Source organism: Lepisosteus platostomus, chromosome 4 (genome assembly GCF_059453375.1).
Source record: "Lepisosteus platostomus isolate fLepPlt1 chromosome 4, fLepPlt1.hap1, whole genome shotgun sequence".
Classification (NCBI taxonomy): Eukaryota; Metazoa; Chordata; class Actinopteri; order Semionotiformes; family Lepisosteidae; genus Lepisosteus; species Lepisosteus platostomus.
This window is the reverse complement of record NC_142614.1, coordinates 7,132,100-7,152,249: the sequence shown is the minus strand read 5'-3', so window position 1 is coordinate 7,152,249 and position 20,150 is coordinate 7,132,100. Positions and strand designations below refer to the sequence as shown.

The window sequence follows — 20,150 nt, the reverse complement described above, 5'->3', positions numbered from 1 at the left end:
TCTCTTTGTGCTGCTAGAACGGTGTTTCTGAGATTGGGGTTCTGGATCCCTGGTGGTCTTTGGAGAGGTCTGGTCATGGTTATGCAATCTGTATTCGAGGCTTAAAATCTAGATCCAGTCATTCAGATCCAAGGTTGATTAAAAACTACAGAGAAGGAGCTGTACACACACACAGTGTGTTTCACAAAGCAACGTGCTGTGAGTGAACTGCCCATCCCAAGAAGGGCACTATTAATCTAAAGTTTCTTTTAATTGTTTTATAAGCCTGTTGAAATTTCCAGTGGAACAGGTGACCACACATCATGATGCTAATTCATTTGAAGCTGTTGCTTAATTGTTGCCCCCACAGTAAAATGTCCCTATTTTTATAAACTCCAAATGTTAAAAAGGAGGAAGCCATAGACAGTCCTGGTCAACAGAGGCATTTATTGTTTTGTTGTTGCATTTAGTTCATAGCTTAGCCTTTTTAGCATGTCATCCTATGCTCACCTGGTTAGAACATCTATGTTCTTACCTGCACTCACTAGCTAAATATTAGGAGCCCCCAGTGAATAATGTGTTCATGCCTCTGCAAGCAGCAAGAACAGCGTTTGGGTTTTGAGATCTCTGCAGTCTGCTCCCAGTCTTCCAGCAGGATCATCTTCGTTTGCAGTTGTCATGAGGGGCGGTGGTTCATGAGAGAGTGACCTGCACGTTCCACTGATTTCCCAAAGGATTGGGAATGGTTCTGTTTGTAGAAGATGGGGAAAGTCCTGTGTCCTGCTATTGAAGCCAGCTCTCAGAGTTCTGCCACTGAGGGGGTTTGCCTGTTGGACTGGGAGAGGGGGTTCATTGCTCTGAACAGAAGCATACAGCACACCCTCTCCATACACGCACACACCTGTCACTGATCCAGCATCATTCAGCCTCCATCACAAATGACCAGCATTGTGTTTTCAAGATGCCTTTATTTCCTTTAAGAAAACAGAGCAAAATCGGGTTTGTACATTCAGTCCTAACTTGCTAATATTATAGCGAACCTCCAGTGTAGTCAAATGTTAACATTTTTACAAATTCCAGGTCAAGACATTGTCGGCTCTCTTAGAACAATAATAGAAAATACACAATATTAAAAATAGTATAGAAAACAGGACACAAGTATAAATTACTTGAAAATAAATTTAAATATTTCTTTACGCTTAGGAATGTGGGAGTATGGAGTATTAGCCCTTGGCTAATTTCAAGAAAGGAACGAATGAGTTCCTCCAATCAATTAGCTGCCAAGCAGGTTAGAGTGGCCAAATGACCTCCTCTCATTTGTATATTTCTTATGTTTTCTAATTAAATAATTGAATAATCTAGCTACCTAACTATAGTGATTTAAATGTCAATTTCAAGTCAATTCAGGCTGTTGATCTAACTATAGTGATTTCAATGTCAATTTCAAGTCAGTTCAGGAAGTCAATGATTAAAACTCAATGCCTACCAGACGGCAGCACATGAGTGTAAGGTGCTATGATGTACTGTGCAAAGAGGCAGGAGGAGTTGAAGACCTAAGCTTTAAAACACCAGCGACTGGACTATGACATCTGGCTAATAGGGCTCAAACTTTACTTTGAATATGTGCCCAATCCATGATGTATGGACATTGGCCACGTCAGGCTACGTCACTGCCCAGTTGTGACCACATTCACCCAGGTGTCACTTGCTGTACAGCTTCCACTGGGATTGAGTGGGCTTCAGTCAGCTGCTGCATCCACCAGACATCTCTGTAACCTTCCAGATGACAGTGAGACAAGCTCTGGGGCAAAAGTTCTGTCAATGAATTCCAGTCCCTTAGCAAGATTAGTGCCAAGAGCTGCAGTATGAGTCATACTTTGGATGAGACCTTTTTGCCAAGGTTCTGAGGACGTGGTCATTAGATTTGCCATGGCGATGTGTGCAGAAGTAATGCCTGGGCCATATTCCGCTCTGGGCTTTTAAACAATCTGATCAACCTCCTCCTTCAAAAATGTGCAAAGAAAAAAGTTTGTCATTTCCAACCATCGTGGATGTGTGGAATCCCAGTGATAATAATAATAATAATAATTGCTTACACTTATATAGCGCTTTTTCTGGACACTCCACTCAAAGCGCTTTACAGGTAATGGGGACTCCCCTCCACCACCACCAATGTGCAGCATCCACCTGGATGATGCGACGGCAGCCATAGTGCGCCAGAACGCTCACCACACATCAGCTATCAGTGGGGAGGAGAGCAGAGTAATGAAGCCAATTCACAGAGGGGGATTGTTAGGAGGCCATGATTGATAACAGCCGATGGGGAAATTTGGCCAGGATGCCGGGGTTACACCCCGGCATCCTGGGGTGTAACCGAAGTGATGGGGACTACACGAAGTGATGTCTTCGTGTAGTCTTGTGCCCACACTTTATTCCTCCTTTTCATCCGTGTGGCACTTCTTGCTTTATCCCAGATTTGTGCAGAGCGTGTGGAACCATTAGGTCTCTCCTGGAGCCTCAGAGGCCACAAAGAGGTCACTGGATCTCCGGATCTGGGGCCGGCTGATTCTCACCTGCAGAGACAGACAGATTAACAAGTAGTCACTAACCTGCTCACTTTCAAAGTATCCTTCAGATAACTGAGCAGAGAGAGAAAACCCTCTGCTGTAGGCACTGGGAGTTCACTAGGGAAAAAAACACCACCCAGGGATTGAATGCTTGGTATACTTGGTGTGGAAAGTGTAATTTAACCTGCTTGTCTAATGGGTAGCCTGCTGGCCACAGGATGAGGTGGTTTGAACCCCAGTCCGACTGAGTGAACCAGGAACAGCTACAAGGTGGAGATGGGGGAATAAAGCAGAGGAGGGATGCTCAAGACGAATGAGAAGGGAGGTGTTTGAGTTCAGTTCATGTAGCTGGTTTGGTGGTGATCATGATTAGGTGCAGCTGTGTTAAATAACTTGTCGTTGTTACCCCTCCCAAACTTCAGTCAATAACTTCCATTAAGTAAAGTACGATAAGAGCCACACCAACTCAGTGTGACCACCATTTGTTTCTGCCATAGTTGTGATCAGCACTTATTGTCCTTATCCATGTGTTCCCATTTGTATGTGGACAAAATTGAATGGCCTCGTGGTTTTCTTTTTCACCAGATTTTTTTGTCCAGGCCAGTTATTTTTTTCTAAGCACCACCTATATTCATATCATTTATCAGCCTGTGAAGCACAGAGTACTTGTTATCAGCGCTGGCTTACCGGGATCTGCTCGTTCTCCAGAGAGATGAAGTACTGGTTGAGCCAACCTGGGTGCCCGCTTTGGAGACCAGCTGGTGCCATCTGGTAAGGAGAGCTGCAGCCCGCACTGTTCGCAGAGCTCTGGTCACTGCCCAAGCTGGTACTTCTTTTTGCTCTGGTGTTACGGTGGGTGTTCTCCTCATACACGTCATCGTAGGGCACGCCGGCCACGTTGTCTTCAAAGAGTAGGTGAAATGTAAGCAAAGAAAAGAACATACGTACAGTAATATCCTCCAACCCCAACACTGCTTGAGTAAGGAGAAAAGCTTGTTTGGAAAAGGAGTTTTGAGTGGAGTGTCCAGAAAATGGCTTTATAAGTGTTAAGACATTTAAAGAGAAAGAAGGAGCTGCCACTTTCTGGAGATGGATTATTTCCTCATGAAAGAGAAAAGAAAAGACATAATACAGGGAAAAGGGAAAAAAATGGTGTCATTACTGCTGGAATGAACTGGTAGTTGTAGAGACAGAAGAGGGAGAGGAAGACACAAAAATTGAATTATAGAAGCCGAAAGTGAAAAGGAATGTACAGAACGGCAAGAGAAATAAGGTAGATAGAGGAGGGGCGCAGGGGAAGGCTACAGGAAGGAGGAGAGAAGGTTAGTGGGAGGCAGTTACCTGCACCAGCTCTTCTCTGACTGTCAGCTGACGGCCACTCAATCTCATCCTCCATCCACTGGTTCACCAGGTCATCCCTGATGTCTCTCTCCCTGGGAAAAGCAGCTCCGTCAGAGAGCAAGATCATGACAGGAGCCACGGCCCTTTCATTTTGTCATTCTTCACCGGATGACACAATTTGAAAACAGCAGCCTTTCACACACACAGACATGTGGCGAACCTCCAGGCTCAAAGTCCCAATCTCCCGCTGTGCCGGGCTTAAGTCCTTTCACCTCCCTCTCTTTCTCCCTTCTGTCTCCCCACCTCTCCCAGTTCCTTAACGTCAAAATACTACAGCATCCACCTTCCCTTTCTCTGTCTCCCCCACTTGTTCACTTTCTCACCCAACCTTTCCTCTTGCTCAGTTACTCCTCCTTTCTCTCCCAGTCTCCCCTGCTCCCCTGGGACGTCTTTCTCCCAGTCTGTCCTCTCTCCCAGTCCATCTCTTTTCATTCCAGATGCTGGAAAACTAACCTCTTCATCTGCTTTCTCTTCCACACCAGGTAGGTGGCCAGACCCACAGTAATCCCCAGTAAGGCCACAGCTAGGACACCGATGGCACCAAACACACCGTCTTTGCTGATGGGCCCAGAGCAGTCGCTGCCCAGGTACCACAGAGAGTCTGTGTGATGGCAGCTGTGAACACGGGCATAGAAGAGAGGAGTCAAAGCAATATTTTGATACTGTGACAGTGCAGGAGGGGGCGGAGCCGCGGTGAACACTGGTAGAACATGGAGGAAAGTCGGCAAAGGAGGTAGAAGTCAGGCCCCGTCTGAGGGGGCGGTGGCACCGTTGTGAGGTTAGCAAAAACCCCCAAAAACACAAAAAGGGAAAAAGAAAAATGCTGGACTGTCCCTATTTAGCAGGGTCCAACCTGGGGAAAATGAACTGCTTGGGACTGCGGTATCCAGACTGGACCTTCACTCTTTAATGGGGTCCAGTCTGGGAGAAAGGGAGCATGACCAAAACAATAAAAAAAGAACTCATCCTGCCCGGTGGGAGATACACAGCAGGACAGGAGAAAAGACAAAGAAAAAACAACAAAGGAAAAAAATGGCGGCCTTATGCTCGTTTGTCAGAGTCAGGGAGTGTGATGTCACAGTCAGGGACTGCGGGACTGTCAGTGGAATGGTCTCCCCTTGCGGGGGTTTGCTCGTCCCTCTTGGGAAGTGCTCAGTGTGTTCCTAGGCTTGTCCTAATTAGCCAGGACAGCCGTGGTTGTGGCTTCCTCAAATCCCTTTAGGAAGTGTCACTCTTATTCCGGACTGGCGAGCTAAGGGCTATACAAGGTGTAGCACTCCAAATCCATTAGTGTCGTTAGTAATGGTGTTTGGAGTGGTCGCTAGGACAATGAATGAAAGCCCGGTATTTGCTTAGATACGAGAATATATTTTTAGCAACTGAGATTCTCAGCTGTCCGTTTTGTGATTAAGAACTAGTAATCAAAGAACTAGTTCCTGTTGTTCACCAACAGCCTATGGAGTGCTCACTCTCAAAGTGAAAGTGCTATAGAAAATACGGCGGATGACTCATCATCCTTTTGTGCCCTATTTCAAAAAGAACTGCCTGTTGGCTTTAGTATTGATCCGAGATCTCTGTCAGAAAAGACCATTTTACTGATTATACAGTATCAGCAGTGATACAGGAGCATCTTACAAGCAGGTGGGTCCAGCTCTGGTGACCTGACAAATGCCCAGGTTGCAGGTTTTCCTTTCTTTGTGTCTAGCGTCACACTGGGAAATGCAGGATATTCCCGAGTTATTTGTGTAAGCAGTGAAGTACTGCCTGAAATCTTCTGGGATTAGTGTGTTGCACACAGCTGTGGAAGGAACACAAAGTTACACAGTGCACAATGAGAGAGATAGTCTTGTATCCCCAAGGAGCAATTTGTTTTACAGTAGCAGACAATATGAAGAAAACACATCCAAACATACAGCACACATATAACATGACATCATATGTTATATGTGCATGCAGAAGAGGATCATCTGCCGAGCAGGGTTATGACCATAAGTATAAATGAGACTTTAAACCTGTTTGATTTTAGATGGGGAAATCTATATCTGCATTCTGAGAGGAGTAATTGGAATTCATGAAACAAAGAGTGTGAAGGGGTGAAATATCCTTTACGCAAGACTTACAACTGATAGATGTGGGTTAGGGCTGAAAGATCAGCACCAATGACTTTTTGACATGCTGTAGTTTGACAATACTTCCCAGTACGTTCTTACTCTCCAGATTCAGATTCCCCTTGCAAATCATTGCAAAAGATAAGGCAGATTCAACAAAAGACATGATATAAAACATGATCTGCAACAAACTACCAACCTTAAAATTTTTAATCTTCCTTACTGTAGGAAAAACAGGCTCTGTTGCCCTTTTTTGAAAATATGCTTGACATTGGCCTCAAACTTTTACTTGCAGTCGAGAACAGTGTGCAGATATATTTAGCTACTGTACCATTTCGACTGATTACATGAAACTATATGGTAACCCAACTCTATCTCCAAGTCCGACCTCTCCCACTCTCTTCTCCAGGCCCTCACTCCTAGCCTCAGTACTCACCACTTTCGTTAAATGTGTTAGTGTCGTTGCTGACTGTGACATTCGTGATTGCAAAATTTGGGCAATTTTCTTGATCTGAAAGAAGGAAACAGAATCGCTGTTACAGTCAGGGTCTTTGATTTTTTTATTTCATTGCCAGGTTAATAATAAAGGCTTATTATCTAAGAAGAAAACAGTAATAAATAAGTCATTAAAAATTAAATTAGCAGAGTGCCATTAAAATGCTCTGTGAGGAACAGTAACCAGAGTGTCTGTAGTGTTGTGACATCACATAGTACACTCGTAGTAACCACAGTGTTAGCATAGTGCTGCAGTGTTACCTAGTGCTGGTACCATGACCACATGATCAGGGAACCGGTGTAATCCCACCATGTACAGGTGTAGTAACCCCAGTACAAAACTGGTGAATTTATTTATACACCAGACACAAGCTATGTCTTAGTTCAGGGTTCAATATTTCCCAGTACTGGTGACATATATTACCTGTTGTCTCAGTGTCACACTTAATTGCATTGTCCAGAGCCTTTTCCACTTGGTTGAGCGCTTCCTCATACTCCACTGCTGGCGTCTTCTCATTCTTTATGTTCAGAATTACCTCATGGTCTACAATGATGCTGCCCTTTCTGTGGGAGCAAACAGGGAGAACTGAGCTAGTGGGTTAGTCCCTTCTCATGTCTTCCTTGAAACCTCCTGGGGGTACTCTTTCATGTGTTCTTGAGCAATTTCCTGTTTCCTTCTAAAAACAAGTAGAGGGGCTGGTTTTCCTAAGTTAAATCACACAAAAACAAGTGAACTTCAGTTTTGACTCTCCTGTCAAGTCACAGCTCTGACAGCATGCCCACGCAAACCTTATGAAAGCCTTAAGAAATAATGCATGAACTTTAAGGTCCCAACATACAGAATCCTGGATCTCGTCTCCTGTATATTGAAGAAGTGCAATGAGAGATGTGCAAAAAACGTATCCCATTATTGGTTTCTCAATCTTTAAAATACAAATTCATTTTAATTCAATTTTTGAATAAATCATAAAACATCATCACTGAGACCATAAATGTGTCTGACAGGGTACTCTGAAAGAGTTGAGAAAAAATCAATTTGAGAGAACTCATCACAGGCTGCCATCAGAGCACAACTGATTGTGCCTTGAGCAAAAACCCATTCCGTTGTCTTAAGTTACTCTAACGTAAGTAGATTCATTTCCTCTGGAGCCTCTTGCTACCTTTCTTGTGTTCTGGAGGGTGTGGGACTTTTTTACCAGTTAGCAGAGTATGGGAACACAGTACCTGATTTTCAGTATCTTCACTCCTTTGTAACTGGGAATATTCCTATACACTTTCGCCATCTGCAGGAGAAACAATAATGTTGACAAGCATGAAACAGAAGTACAAAAAACATCGCCAATCCTGGGGTTGGTTTTGGAATCAAGGTATAGTGGTGGGTTAGGCTCACTGACTCACCTGGTTTTTGCTAACCAAACAACTTGGGCTTCATTCACATTTATTGTTCACAAGCAGAACAAAATTAAAGAAATTAGTTGATGAATATAAAGAGATAGTGAATTTAATACTTTGGCGTTAACTCGCCTGGCTGAGTAATTGACAGCGCTGCCCCCACCCCTCTCTAATGAGGAATGAACCAGGGAGGCAGCTGTAAGTGGATGTGTAAGATTAGAATTTGACCGACTCCTGAACTTGTTGCATAACATCATTTTGTTTCACCTGATCCATGAAGTTCTTTGCAAATTCTTTGTATGCTGGTGACGATGTGTTGCTCAGGTCCTCTGTGTAACTTTTTTCGATCTTCACTGTGATGTTTGCTGTCCTTTCATAGGTATCTGTAACAAATGTGTGAAAAGAAGCCTTCTTACTCAGTCTTCACAATACGCAGCTACACGGGACTAATATTCCACAGTCAGGAATAGCTCTACATACAAGTACAGGACTCCCACTTCTAATTTAAGTCAAAATCTGCAAAATTGATCAGCGTTTTTCTAGATATGAAAGGTCATCTTTAATAGCGTTTATCTTCGAGAAAGGATGTTATTTAAGGACATCTTAATGTAAAAAGCTGAAACAATGGGAAGATTAACTCAGAATGTTTTTTTACTCATAGGGAAACATTCTTACAAACTTCAAAATATCAGGCCTGTCGTGTTCTTGCGTAAGCATTTTCAATTTCATATGCAAAATATCCCTAACTGAAACTTATGATGCAGGAATGTTTTACCTGTGGACCATTTTTACAGTCCACACTGCTTTACACCAGCCAAAAGAGTTGTGCCATTCCTGTACAATGCTGTACTGTACACTATATGCCAAAACACTACAGTGCTTTTCTAGTGCCTTAGTTCTGAGTCCATATTGAAATATGGCTCAATTTAAGTAATTTTAGTACAAAACACCAGGAATAAGTGATAGTGTTATGCATCATATAATAGTTGTCCCAGGTGTTTGAGTATAATTGCTATAGTCAGTGTATAGTAAAAACGTGTAGTTCTTGCCAGTCACAATGAGCAGTATTGCCAGCTTTCCAAATGTAACAGTCTCTAGATCAACCTCAGTCTGTTGCTTCTCTAATGCAAAGGACACCAGAGTAAATAAATAGTTCTGAATTATGGCACTGGTTATCTTTTGCATATGCAGCAATGCAAGGCCTGCAAGCCTAATCAATACTGAATGATGGCAATGCAGTGTCATATCACCCATCATAATTATTACTATTTTTAATTTATTTGACTTGCAGTTTTATTCAGAATTTACTGATTCAAATAACTGAGCATTTCTCTGACACAGGCAAACTACTTGCTCAAAGTAAGGCTGAATAATTCAGTGAAGCTGAATTTCATAGTGGCCAAATTCAGGATTAAAACCCACCACCTTCCAGGTCTGAGCCTAAATCTCTAACCCCTACTCCTTAATTAAATTGAGCTACTGCTTTTTCCTCCTTCATGTCCCTTCCAGGTTTGTGGAGCCCAACCATCACATCTGTTGTCACATGTATTACATGTGAATTAATTCTTGTTCCATTAAATATTGAAAATTGGTAATAACAGTTTCAGGATGAAAAGGTGTGATGGTGGAAATAATGACAATAATATTATCTGTAATTGCATTACATTAAATATGATTGTATCCAGTGTATCTACATCTCTCCTGACTATCATTCAAATCGTTAGATTTGTAGCTGGTTGTTTTTTCATGAAGTTGTTGCTAAATGTCTCTTCAACTCTTTGGATTGAGCAACAAATTGGATAAGCCGGCAACACTGACAAAAGGGAAACATACCACAATAGGGTGTGCAATCGTGTGATGGCCTTGCACATGAAACACTATTTCACTTTAAGCGAAAATATCCAACTTGTGCTCACTCTCGGAGCATGTTGAAGTATACAGAGCCGTAATACTGACATCCTTTTAAATGAGGATTGAAGAAATCAACCACAATGGAGCTAATCAATGTGGAAGTAAAGAGCATCATTAACTCACCAACTGGAATAGATCCCAACAAAATGTCACAGAAAGTGCCGTCGAAATTGGGAGGACAGCTGCATACACCATTCTCATATGTGCCTCCATTTTTACAGATGTTGGCAGTTGTGCTTTCTTCAGGCTTTCCAGTGGTGGGTGATTTCTCTGTCGTAGGTGTGACAGTAATGGATATGACAGGAGTAGTGGTGTCACCAGGGGAAGAGACACTAGGGGATATGACAGGAGTTGTTGTGTCACCAGGGGAAGAGACACTAGGGGATATGACAGGAGTAGTGGTGTTACCAGGGGAAGAGACACTAGTGGATATGACAGGAGTAGTTTTGTCACCAGGGGAAGAGACACTAGGGGATATGACAGGAGTAGTGGTGTTACCAGGGGAAGAGACACTAGGGGATATGACAGGAGTAGTGGTGTTACCAGGGGAAGAGACACTAGGGGATATAACAGGAGTTGTTGTGTCACCAGGGGAAGAGACACTAGGGGATATGACAGGAGTTGTTGGGTCACCAGGGGAAGAGACACTAGGGGATATGACAGGAGTAGTGGTGTTACCAGGGGAAGAGACACTAGGGGATATGACAGGAGTAGTGGTGTTACCAGGGGAAGAGACACTAGTGGATATAACAGGAGTTGTTGTGTCACCAGGGGAAGAGACACTAGGGGATATGACAGGAGTAGTGGTGTCACCAGGGGAAGAGACACTAGTGAATATAACAGGAGTAGTTTTGTCACCAGGGGAAGAGACACTAGGGGATATGACAGGAGTAGTGGTGTCACCAGGGGAAGAGACACTAGTGGATATAACAGGAGTAGTTTTGTCACCAGGGGAAGAGACACTAGGGGATTTGACAGGAGTAGTGGTGTCACCAGGGGAAGAGACACTAGGGGATATGACAGGAGTAGTGGTGTTACCAGGGGAAGAGACACTAGTGGATATAACAGGAGTTGTTGTGTCACCAGGGGAAGAGACACTAGGGGATATGACAGGAGAAGTGGTGTCACCAGGGGAAGAGACACTAGTGAATATAACAGGAGTAGTTTTGTCACCAGGGGAAGAGACACTAGGGGATATGACAGGAGTAGTGGTGTCACCAGGGGAAGAGACACTAGTGGATATAACAGGAGTAGTTTTGTCACCAGGGGAAGAGACACTAGGGGATATGACAGGAGTAGTGGTGTTACCAGGGGAAGAGACACTAGGGGATATGACAGGAGTAGTGGTGTTACCAGGGGAAGAGACACTAGGGGATATGACAGGGGTAGTGGTGTTACCAGGGGAAGAGACACTAGTGGATATAACAGGAGTAGTTTTGTCACCAGGGGAAGAGACACTAGGGGATATGACAGGAGTAGTGGTGTTACCAGGGGAAGAGACACTAGGGGATATGACAGGAGTAGTGGTGTTACCAGGGGAAGAGACACTAGTGGATATAACAGGAGTTGTTGTGTCACCAGGGGAAGAGACACTAGGGGATATGACAGGAGTTGTTGTGTCACCAGGGGAAGAGACACTAGGGGATATGACAGGAGTAGTGGTGTTACCAGGGGAAGAGACACTAGTGGATATAACAGGAGTTGTTGTGTCACCAGGGGAAGAGACATTAGAGGATATGACAGGAGTAGTGGTGTCACCAGGGGAAGAGACACTAGTGGATATAACAGGAGTAGTTTTGTCACCAGGGGAAGAGACACTAGGGGATATGACAGGAGTAGTGGTGTTACCAGGGGAAGAGACACTAGGGGATATGACAGGGGTAGTGGTGTTACCAGGGGAAGAGACACTAGTGGATATAACAGGAGTTGTTGTGTCACCAGGGGAAGAGACACTAGGGGATATGACAGGAGTTGTTGTGTCACCAGGGGAAGAGACACTAGGGGATATGACAGGAGTAGTGGTGTTACCAGGGGAAGAGACACTAGTGGATATAACAGCAGTTGTTGTGTCACCAGGGGAAGAGACACTAGAGGATATGACAGGAGTAGTGGTGTCACCAGGGGCAGAGACACTAGTGGATATAACAGGAGTAGTTTTGTCACCAGGGGAAGAGACACTAGGGGATATGACAGGAGTAGTGGTGTTACCAGGGGAAGAGACACTAGGGGATATGACAGGGGTAGTGGTGTTACCAGGGGAAGAGACACTAGTGGATATAACAGGAGTTGTTGTGTCACCAGGGGAAGAGACACTAGGGGATATGACAGGAGTAGTGGTGTTACCAGGGGAAGAGACACTAGTGGATATAACAGGAGTAGTGGTGTTACCAGGGGAAGAGACACTAGGGGATATGACAGGAGTAGTGGTGTTACCAGGGGAAGAGACACTAGTGGATATAACAGGAGTTGTTGTGTCACCAGGGGACGAGACACTAGGGGATATGACAGGAGTAGTGGTGTTACCAGGGGAAGAGACACTAGTGGATATAACAGGAGTTGTTGTGTCACCAGGGGAAGAGACACTAGGGGATATGACAGGAGTTGTTGTGTCACCAGGGGAAGAGACACTAGGGGATATGACAGGAGTAGTGGTGTTACCAGGGGAAGAGACACTAGTGGATATAACAGGAGTTGTTGTGTCACCAGGGGAAGAGACACTAGGGGATATGACAGGAGTAGTGGTGTCACCAGGGGAAGAGACACTAGTGGATATAACAGGAGTAGTTTTGTCACCAGGGGAAGAGACACTAGGGGATATGACAGGAGTAGTGGTGTTACCAGGGGAAGAGACACTAGGGGATATGACAGGAGTAGTGGTGTTACCAGGGGAAGAGACACTAGTGGATATAACAGGAGTTGTTGTGTCACCAGGGGAAGAGACACTAGGGGATATGACAGGAGTAGTGGTGTTACCAGGGGAAGAGACACTAGGGGATATGACAGGAGTAGTGGTGTCACCAGGGGAAGAGACACTAGTGAATATAACAGGAGAAGTTTTGTCACCAGGGGAAGAGACACTAGGGGATATGACAGGAGTAGTGGTGTCACCAGGGGAAGAGACACTAGGGGATATGACAGGAGTAGTGGTGGTACCAGGGGAAGAGACACCAGAGGATATAACAGGAGTAGTTTTGTCACCAGGGGAAGAGACACTAGGGGATATAACAGGAGTAGTTTTGTCACCAGGGGAAGAGACACTAGTGGATATAACAGGAGTTGTTGTGTCACCAGGGGAAGAGACACTAGGGGATATGACAGGAGAAGTGGTGTTACCAGGGGAAGAGACACTAGGGGATATGACAGGAGTAGTGGTGTTACCAGGGGAAGAGACACTAGTGGATATAACAGGAGTTGTTGTGTCACCAGGGGACGAGACACTAGGGGATATGACAGGAGTAGTGGTGTTACCAGGGGAAGAGACACTAGGGGATATGACAGGAGTAGTGGTCTTACCAGGGGAAGAGACACTAGGGGATATGACAGGAGTAGTGGTGTTACCAGGGGAAGAGACACTAGTGGATATAACAGGAGTTGTTGTGTCACCAGGGGAAGAGACACTAGGGGATATGACAGGAGTTGTTGTGTCACCAGGGGAAGAGACACTAGGGGATATGACAGGAGTAGTGGTGTTACCAGGGGAAGAGACACTAGTGGATATAACAGGAGTTGTTGTGTCACCAGGGGAAGAGACACTAGGGGATATGACAGGAGTAGTGGTGTCACCAGGGGAAGAGACACTAGTGGATATAACAGGAGTAGTTTTGTCACCAGGGGAAGAGACACTAGGGGATATGACAGGAGTAGTGGTGTTACCAGGGGAAGAGACACTAGGGGATATGACAGGAGTAGTGGTGTTACCAGGGGAAGAGACACTAGTGGATATAACAGGAGTTGTTGTGTCACCAGGGGAAGAGACACTAGGGGATATGACAGGAGTAGTGGTGTCACCAGGGGAAGAGACAATAGTGGATATAACAGGAGTAGTTTTGTCACCAGGGGAAGAGACACTAGGGAATATAACAGGAGTAGTTTTGTCACCAGGGGAAGAGACACTAGTGGATATAACAGGAGTTGTTGTGTCACCAGGGGAAGAGACACTAGGGGATATGACAGGAGTAGTGGTGTCACCAGGGGAAGAGACACTAGTGAATATAACAGGAGTAGTTTTGTCACCAGGGGAAGAGACACTAGGGGATATGACAGGAGTAGTGGTGTCACCAGGGGAAGAGACACTAGTGAATATAACAGGAGTAGTTTTGTCACCAGGGGAAGAGACACTAGGGGATATGACAGGAGTAGTGGTGTTACCAGGGGAAGAGACACTAGTGGATATAACAGGAGTTGTTGTGTCACCAGGGGAAGAGACACTAGGGGATATGACAGGAGTAGTGGTGTTACCAGGGGAAGAGACACTAGTGGATATAACAGGAGTTGTTGTGTCACCAGGGGATGAAATACTGGTGGGTTTAAATGGAGTATATGTGCTTGAAATTGTAGTGACAGTAACATTACTGGGAGTATTAGAAAAGGAAGTGAAAGTGACTGTAGTGCTTGAGAGATCAGCTGATGTTACAATTTCTGAAGTTCTTGGTAGCTGAGATGTAGTTGTTATTTGAGGGACTGTAGTTCTTGACATTTCACCTGAACTTGATGGAATATCAGATGTAGCTGTTGCATTTTCAGTGACTGAAGTTATTTCAGTCAATGCACTAATTGTCATCATGTCACCCAATGTGGTTGTGGATGGCTCAGCTGAAGTTCTCGTCATGTCAGCTGCTGTAGTAGTCGGTGGCACAACTGTACTGGTCGTCATGTTAACCACAGTAGTTGAGGGTAGCTCAACTGGAATTGTCGTTATGTCACCCATTGGAGATGTTGAAGACTCAGATGTAGTTGTTTTCATTTCACCTGAAGTAGATGTTGTTGGCTCAGAATGAGATGTCATTATGACACCCTTGGAAGTTGACGGTGACTCAGCTGCAGTTGTTGTAATGTCACCCACAGGAGCTGACTCTGGCCAAGCAGCAGTTGTGGTCGTGTCAGACACTGTGCTGGTTGTCAGTACAGCCACAGATATCGTTGTGTCAGCCGCCGAGCTGGTTGTCAGTGTAGCCACAGGTGTGGTCGTATCAGCCGCTGTGCTGGATGTCAGTGCTGACGCAGGTGTGGTCGTGTCAGCCGCCGTGCTGGTTGTCGGTCCGTTCGTAGTTGTGGTCATGTCAGCCACCATGCTGGTTGTCAGTGTAGCTGCAGGTGTGGTCGTGTCAGCCGCCGTGCTGGATGTCAGTACTGACGCAGGTGTGGTCGTGTCAGCCGCCGTGTTGGATGTCAATGCAACCGAATTTGTGGTCGTGTCAGCCACCGTGTTGGTTGTTGGTCCGTTCGCAGTAGTGGTCGTGTCAGCCACCGTGCTGGTTGTCGGTCCGTTTGCAGTTGTCGTCGTGTAAGCTGCCGTGCTGGGTGTGAGACCTGGCGGAGTTCTGGTCGTGTCAGCCACCATACTGGTTGTCACTGCGGCCGCAGTTGTGATCATGTCTACTGTCAAACTGGTTGTCCGTCCATCTGCAGTTGTCGTCGTGACAGCCGGCGTACTGGTTGTCAGTGTACCTGCAGTTTTGGCCGTGTCAGTGGCCGTGCTGGTTATCGGTCCGTTCATAGTTGTGGTCGTGTCAGCCGCCGTAATGGATGTCAGTGCAGCTGCAGTTGTGGTCGTGTCAGACGCCGTGCTGGATGTCAGTGCTGACGCAGGTGTGGTTGTGTCAGCCGCCGTGCTGGTTCTTGGTCCGTTCGCAGTTGTGGTCGTGTCAGCCACCGTGCTGGTTGTCAGTGTAGCCGCAGGTGTGGTCGTGTCAGCCGCCGTGCTGGATGTCAGTGCGGCCGAAGTTGTGTTCGTGTCAGCCACCGTGCTGGTTGACGGTCCGTTCGTAGTTGTGGTCGTGTCAGCCACCGTGCTGGTTGTCAGTGTAGCTGCAGGTGTAGTCGTGTCAGCCGCCGTGCTGGTTATCAGTGTAGCCGATGTTGTGATTGTGTCAGCAACCGTGCTGGTTGTCGGTCCGTTCGTAGTTGTGATCGTGTCAGCCACCCTGCTAGTTGTCAGTGTAGCCGATGTTGTGGTCGTGTCAGCCACCGTGGTGGATGTCAGTGCGGCTGCAGTTGTGGTTGTGTCAGGTGCCGTGCTGGTTGTCAGTGTAGCCGATGTTGTGATTGTGTCAGCAACCGTGCTGGTTGACGGTCCGTTCGTTGTTGTGGTCTTGTCAGCCACCGTGCTGGTTGTCAGTGTAGCTGCAGGTGTGGTCGTGTCAGCCACCGTGCTGGTTGTCGGTCTGTTCGTAGTTCTGGTCGTGTCAGCCGCCGTGTTGGTTGTTGGTCCGTTCGTGGTTGTGGTCGTGTCAGCCACCGTGCTGGTTGTCGGTCCGTTCATAGCTGTGGTTGTGTCAGCCACCGTGCTGGTTGTCAGTGTAGCTGCAGTTGTGGTCGTGTCAGCCACCGTACTGGTTGTCGGTCCGTTCGTAGTTGTGGTCGTGTCAGCCACCGTGCTGGATATCAGTGCGGCCGAAGTTGTGGTCGTGTCAGCCACCGTGCTGGTTGTCAGTGTAGCCGATGTTGTAATTGTGTCAGCAACCGTGCTGGTTGTCGGTCCGTTCGTAGTTGTCGTCGTGTCAGCCGCCGTGCTGGTTGTCGGTCCGTTCGTAGTTGTGGTCGTGTCAGCCACCGTGCTGGTTGTCAGTGTAGCTGCAGTTGTGGTCGTGTCAGCCGCCGTGCTGGATGTCAGTGTAGCAGCAGGTGTGGTCGTGTCAGCCGCCGTGCTGGATATCAGTGCGGCCGAAGTTGTGGTCGTGGCAGCCACCGTGCTGGTTGTCGGTCCGTTCGTAGTTGTGATTGTGTCAGCCACAGTGATAGTTGTCAGTGTAGCCGATGTTGTGGTCGTGTCAGCCACCGTGGTGGATGTCAGTGCGGCTGCAGTTGTGGTTGTGTGAGGTGCCGTGCTGGTTGTCAGTGTAGCCGATGTTGTGATTGTGTCAGCAACCGTGCTGGTTGACGGTCCGTTCGTTGTTGTGGTCTTGTCAGCCGCCGTGCTGGTTGTCGGTCCGTTCGAAGTTGTGGTCGTGTCAGCCACCGTGGTGGATGTCAGTGCGGCTGCAGATGTGGTTGTGTGAGGTGCCGTGCTGGTTGTCAGTGTAGCCGATGTTGTGATTGTGTCAGCAACCGTGCTGGTTGACGGTCCGTTCGTTGTTGTGGTCTTGTCAGCCACCGTGCTGGTTGTCAGTGTAGCCGCAGGTGTGGTCGTGTCAGCCGCTGTGCTGGATGTCAGTGCAGCTGCAGTTGTGGTCGTGTCAGCCGCCGTGCTGGTTGTCAGTGTAGCCGATGTTGTGATTGTGTCAGCAACCGTGCTGGTTGACGGTCCGTTCGTTGTTGTGGTCTTGTCAGCCACCGTGCTGGTTGTCAGTGTAGCTGCAGGTGTGGTTGTGTCAGCCGCCGTGCTGGTTGTCAGTGCAGCTGCAGTTGTGGTTGTGTCAGCCGCCGTGTTGGTTGTTGGTCCGTTCGTAGTTGTGGTCGTGTCAACCGCCGTGCTGGTTGTCGGTCCGTTCGTAGTTGTGGTCGTGTGAGCCACCGTGCTGGTTGTCAGTGTAGCCGCAGGTGTGGTTGTGTCAGCCGCCGTACTGGATGTCAGTAGGGCTGCAGTTGTGGTCGTGTCAGCCACCGTGCTGGTTGTCAGTGTAGCCGCAGGTGTGGTTGTGTCAGCCTCCGTACTGGATGTTAGTAGGGCTGCTGTTGTGGTCGTGTCAGCCGCCGTGCTGGTTGTCGGTCCGTTCGTAGTTGTGGTCGTGTCAGCCGCCGTACTGGATGTCAGTGCAGCTGCAGTTGTGGTTGTGTCAGCCGCCGTGTTGGTTGTTGGTCCGTTCGTGGTTGTGGTCGTGTCAGCCACCGTGCTGGTTGTCGGTCCGTTCATAGTTGTGGTCGTGTCAGCCACCGTGCTGGTAGTCAGTGTTGCTGCAGTTGTGGTCGTGTCAGCCACCGTACTGGTTGTCGGTCCGTTCGTAGTTGTGGTCGTGTCAGCCACCGTGCTGGAAGTCAGTGCGGCCGAAGTTGTGGTCGTGTCAGCCACCGTGCTGGTTGTCAGTGTAGCTGCAGGTGTAGTCGTGTCAGGCGCCGTGCTGGTTGTCAGTGTAGCCGATGTTGTGATTGTGTCAGCAACCGTGCTGGTTGTCGGTCCGTTCGTAGTTGTGGTCGTGTCAGCCACCGTGCTGGTTGTCAGTGTAGCTGCAGTTGTGGTCGTGTCAGCCGCCGTGCTGGTTGTCGGTCCGTTCGTAGTTGTGGTCGTGTCAGCCGCCGTGCTGGATGTCAATGCTGACGCAGGTGTGGTCGTGTCAGCCGCCGTACTGGATGTCAGTGCAGCTGCAGTTGTGGTCGTGTCAGACGCCGTGCTGGATGTCAGTGCTGACGCAGGTGTGGTTGTGTCAGCCGCCGTGTTGGTTGTTGATCCGTTCGTGGTTGTGGTCGTGTCAGCCACCTTGCTGGTTGTCGGTCCGTTCATAGTTGTGGTCGTGTCAGCCACCGTGCTGGTTGTCAGTGTTGCTGCAATTGTGGTCGTGTCAGCCACCGTACTGGTTGTCGGTCCGTTCGTAGTTGTGGTCGTGTCAGCCACCGTGCTGGATGTCAGTGCGGCCGAAGTTGTGGTCGTGTCAGCCACCGTGCTGGTTGTCAGTGTTTCTGCAGGTGTAGTCGTGTCAGCCGCCGTGCTGGTTGTCAGTGTAGCCGATGTTGTGATTGTGTCAGCAACCGTGCTGGTTGTCGGTCCGTTCGTAGTTGTCGTCGTGTCAGCCGCCGTGCTGGTTGTCGGTCCGTTCGTAGTTGTGGTCGTGTCAGCCACCGTGCTGGTTGTCAGTGTAGCTGCAGTTGTGGTCGTGTCAGCCACCGTGCTGGTTGTCAGTGTAGCCGCAGGTGTGGTCATGTCAGCCGCCGTGCTGGATGTCAGTGCAGCTGCAGTTGTGGTCGTGTCAGCCACCGTGCTGTTTGTCGGTCCGTTCGTAGTTGTGGTCGTGTCAGCCACCGTGCTGGTTGTCGGTCCGTTCGTAGTTGTGGTCGTATCAGCCACCGTGCTGGTTGTAAGTGTAGCTGCAGTTGTGGTCGTGTCAGCCGCAGTGCTGGATGTCAGTGCAGCTGCAGTTGTGGTCGTGTCAGCCGCCGTGCTGGTTGTCGGTCCGTTTGTAGTTGTGGTCGTGTCAGCCGCCGTGCTGGTTGTCGGTCCGTTTGTAGTTGTGGTCGTGTCAGCCGCCGTGCTGGTTGTCGGTCCGTTCGTAGTTGTGGTTGTGTCAGCCGCCGTGCTGGATGTCAGTGCAGCTGCAGTTGTGGTCGTGTCAGCCGCCGTGCTGGTTGTCGGTCCGTTCGTAGTTGTGGTCGTGTCAGCCGCCGTACTGGATGTCAGTGCGGCCGAAGTTGTGGTCGTGGCAGCCACCGTGCTGGTTGTCGGTCCGTTCGTAGTTGTGGTCATGTAAGCCGCCGTGCTGGATGTCAGTGTAGCAGCAGGTGTGGTCGTGTCAGCCGCCGTGCTGGATATCAGTGCGGCCGAAGTTGTGGTCGTGTCAGCCACCGTGCTGGTTGTCAGTGTAGCCGCAGGTGTGGTCGTGTCAGCCGCCGTGCTGGATGTCAGTGCAGCTGCAGTTGTGGTCGTGTCAGCCACCGTGCTGGTTGTCGGTCCGTTCGTAGTTGTCGTCGTGTCAGCCACCGTGCTGGTTGACGGTCCGTTCGTAGTTGTGGTCGTGTCAGCCACCGTGCTGGTTGTCGGTCCGTTCGTAGTTGTGGTCGTGTCAGCCACCGTGCTGTTTGTCAGTGTAGCTGCAGTTGTGGTCGTGTCAGCCGCCGTGCTCGATGTCAGTGCAGCTGCAGGTGTAGTCGTGTCAGCCGCCGTGCTGGTTGTCAGTGTAGCCGATGTTGTGATTGTGTCAGCAACCGTGCTGGTTCTCGGTCCGTTCGTAGTTGTGGTCGTGTCAGCCACCGTGCTGGTTGTCGGTCCGTTCGTAGTTGTGGTCGTGTCAGCCACCGTGCTGGTTGTCGGTCCGTTCGTAGTTGTGGTCGTCTCAGCCACCATGCTGGTTGTCAGTGTAGCTGCAGTTGTGGTTGTGTCAGCCGCCGTGTTGGTTGTTGGTCCGTTCGAAGTTGTGGTCGTGTCAGCCGTCGTGCTGATTGTCGGTCCGTTCGTAGTTGTGGTCGTGTCAGCCGCTGTGCTGGTTGTCGG

The 20,150-nt window shown here is 48.2% G+C and overlaps 1 protein-coding gene across 1 annotated transcript; it reads right to left on the bottom strand.

The window, feature by feature from the left end:
* Nucleotides 1–927: 927 nt before the first annotated feature.
* LOC148672314 (mucin-17-like) lies at nt 928–10,256 on the bottom strand. Its single transcript, XM_088627968.1, has 10 exons — nt 9,977–10,256; nt 8,210–8,325; nt 7,775–7,833; nt 6,975–7,114; nt 6,492–6,566; nt 5,583–5,745; nt 4,401–4,562; nt 3,888–3,979; nt 3,234–3,448; nt 928–2,552 (listed from the first exon to the last, which is right to left on the bottom strand). Exons 2-10 carry the CDS (start codon nt 8,216–8,218, stop codon nt 2,478–2,480), a joined length of 990 nt encoding a protein of 329 aa, XP_088484094.1. The 5' UTR covers nt 8,219–8,325; nt 9,977–10,256; the 3' UTR covers nt 928–2,477.
* Between the last annotated feature and the right edge of the window lie 9,894 nt (nt 10,257–20,150).

Coding starts and splice junctions, on each gene's coding strand:
- LOC148672314 (XM_088627968.1), bottom strand. Junction 7,115..7,774: donor GTGAAGATACTGAAAATCAG/GTACTGTGTTCC, acceptor TTGCTCCCACAG/AAAGGGCAGCATCATTGTAG. Junction 2,553..3,233: donor TGGAGAACGAGCAGATCCCG/GTAAGCCAGCGC, acceptor CTGTCTCTGCAG/GTGAGAATCAGCCGGCCCCA.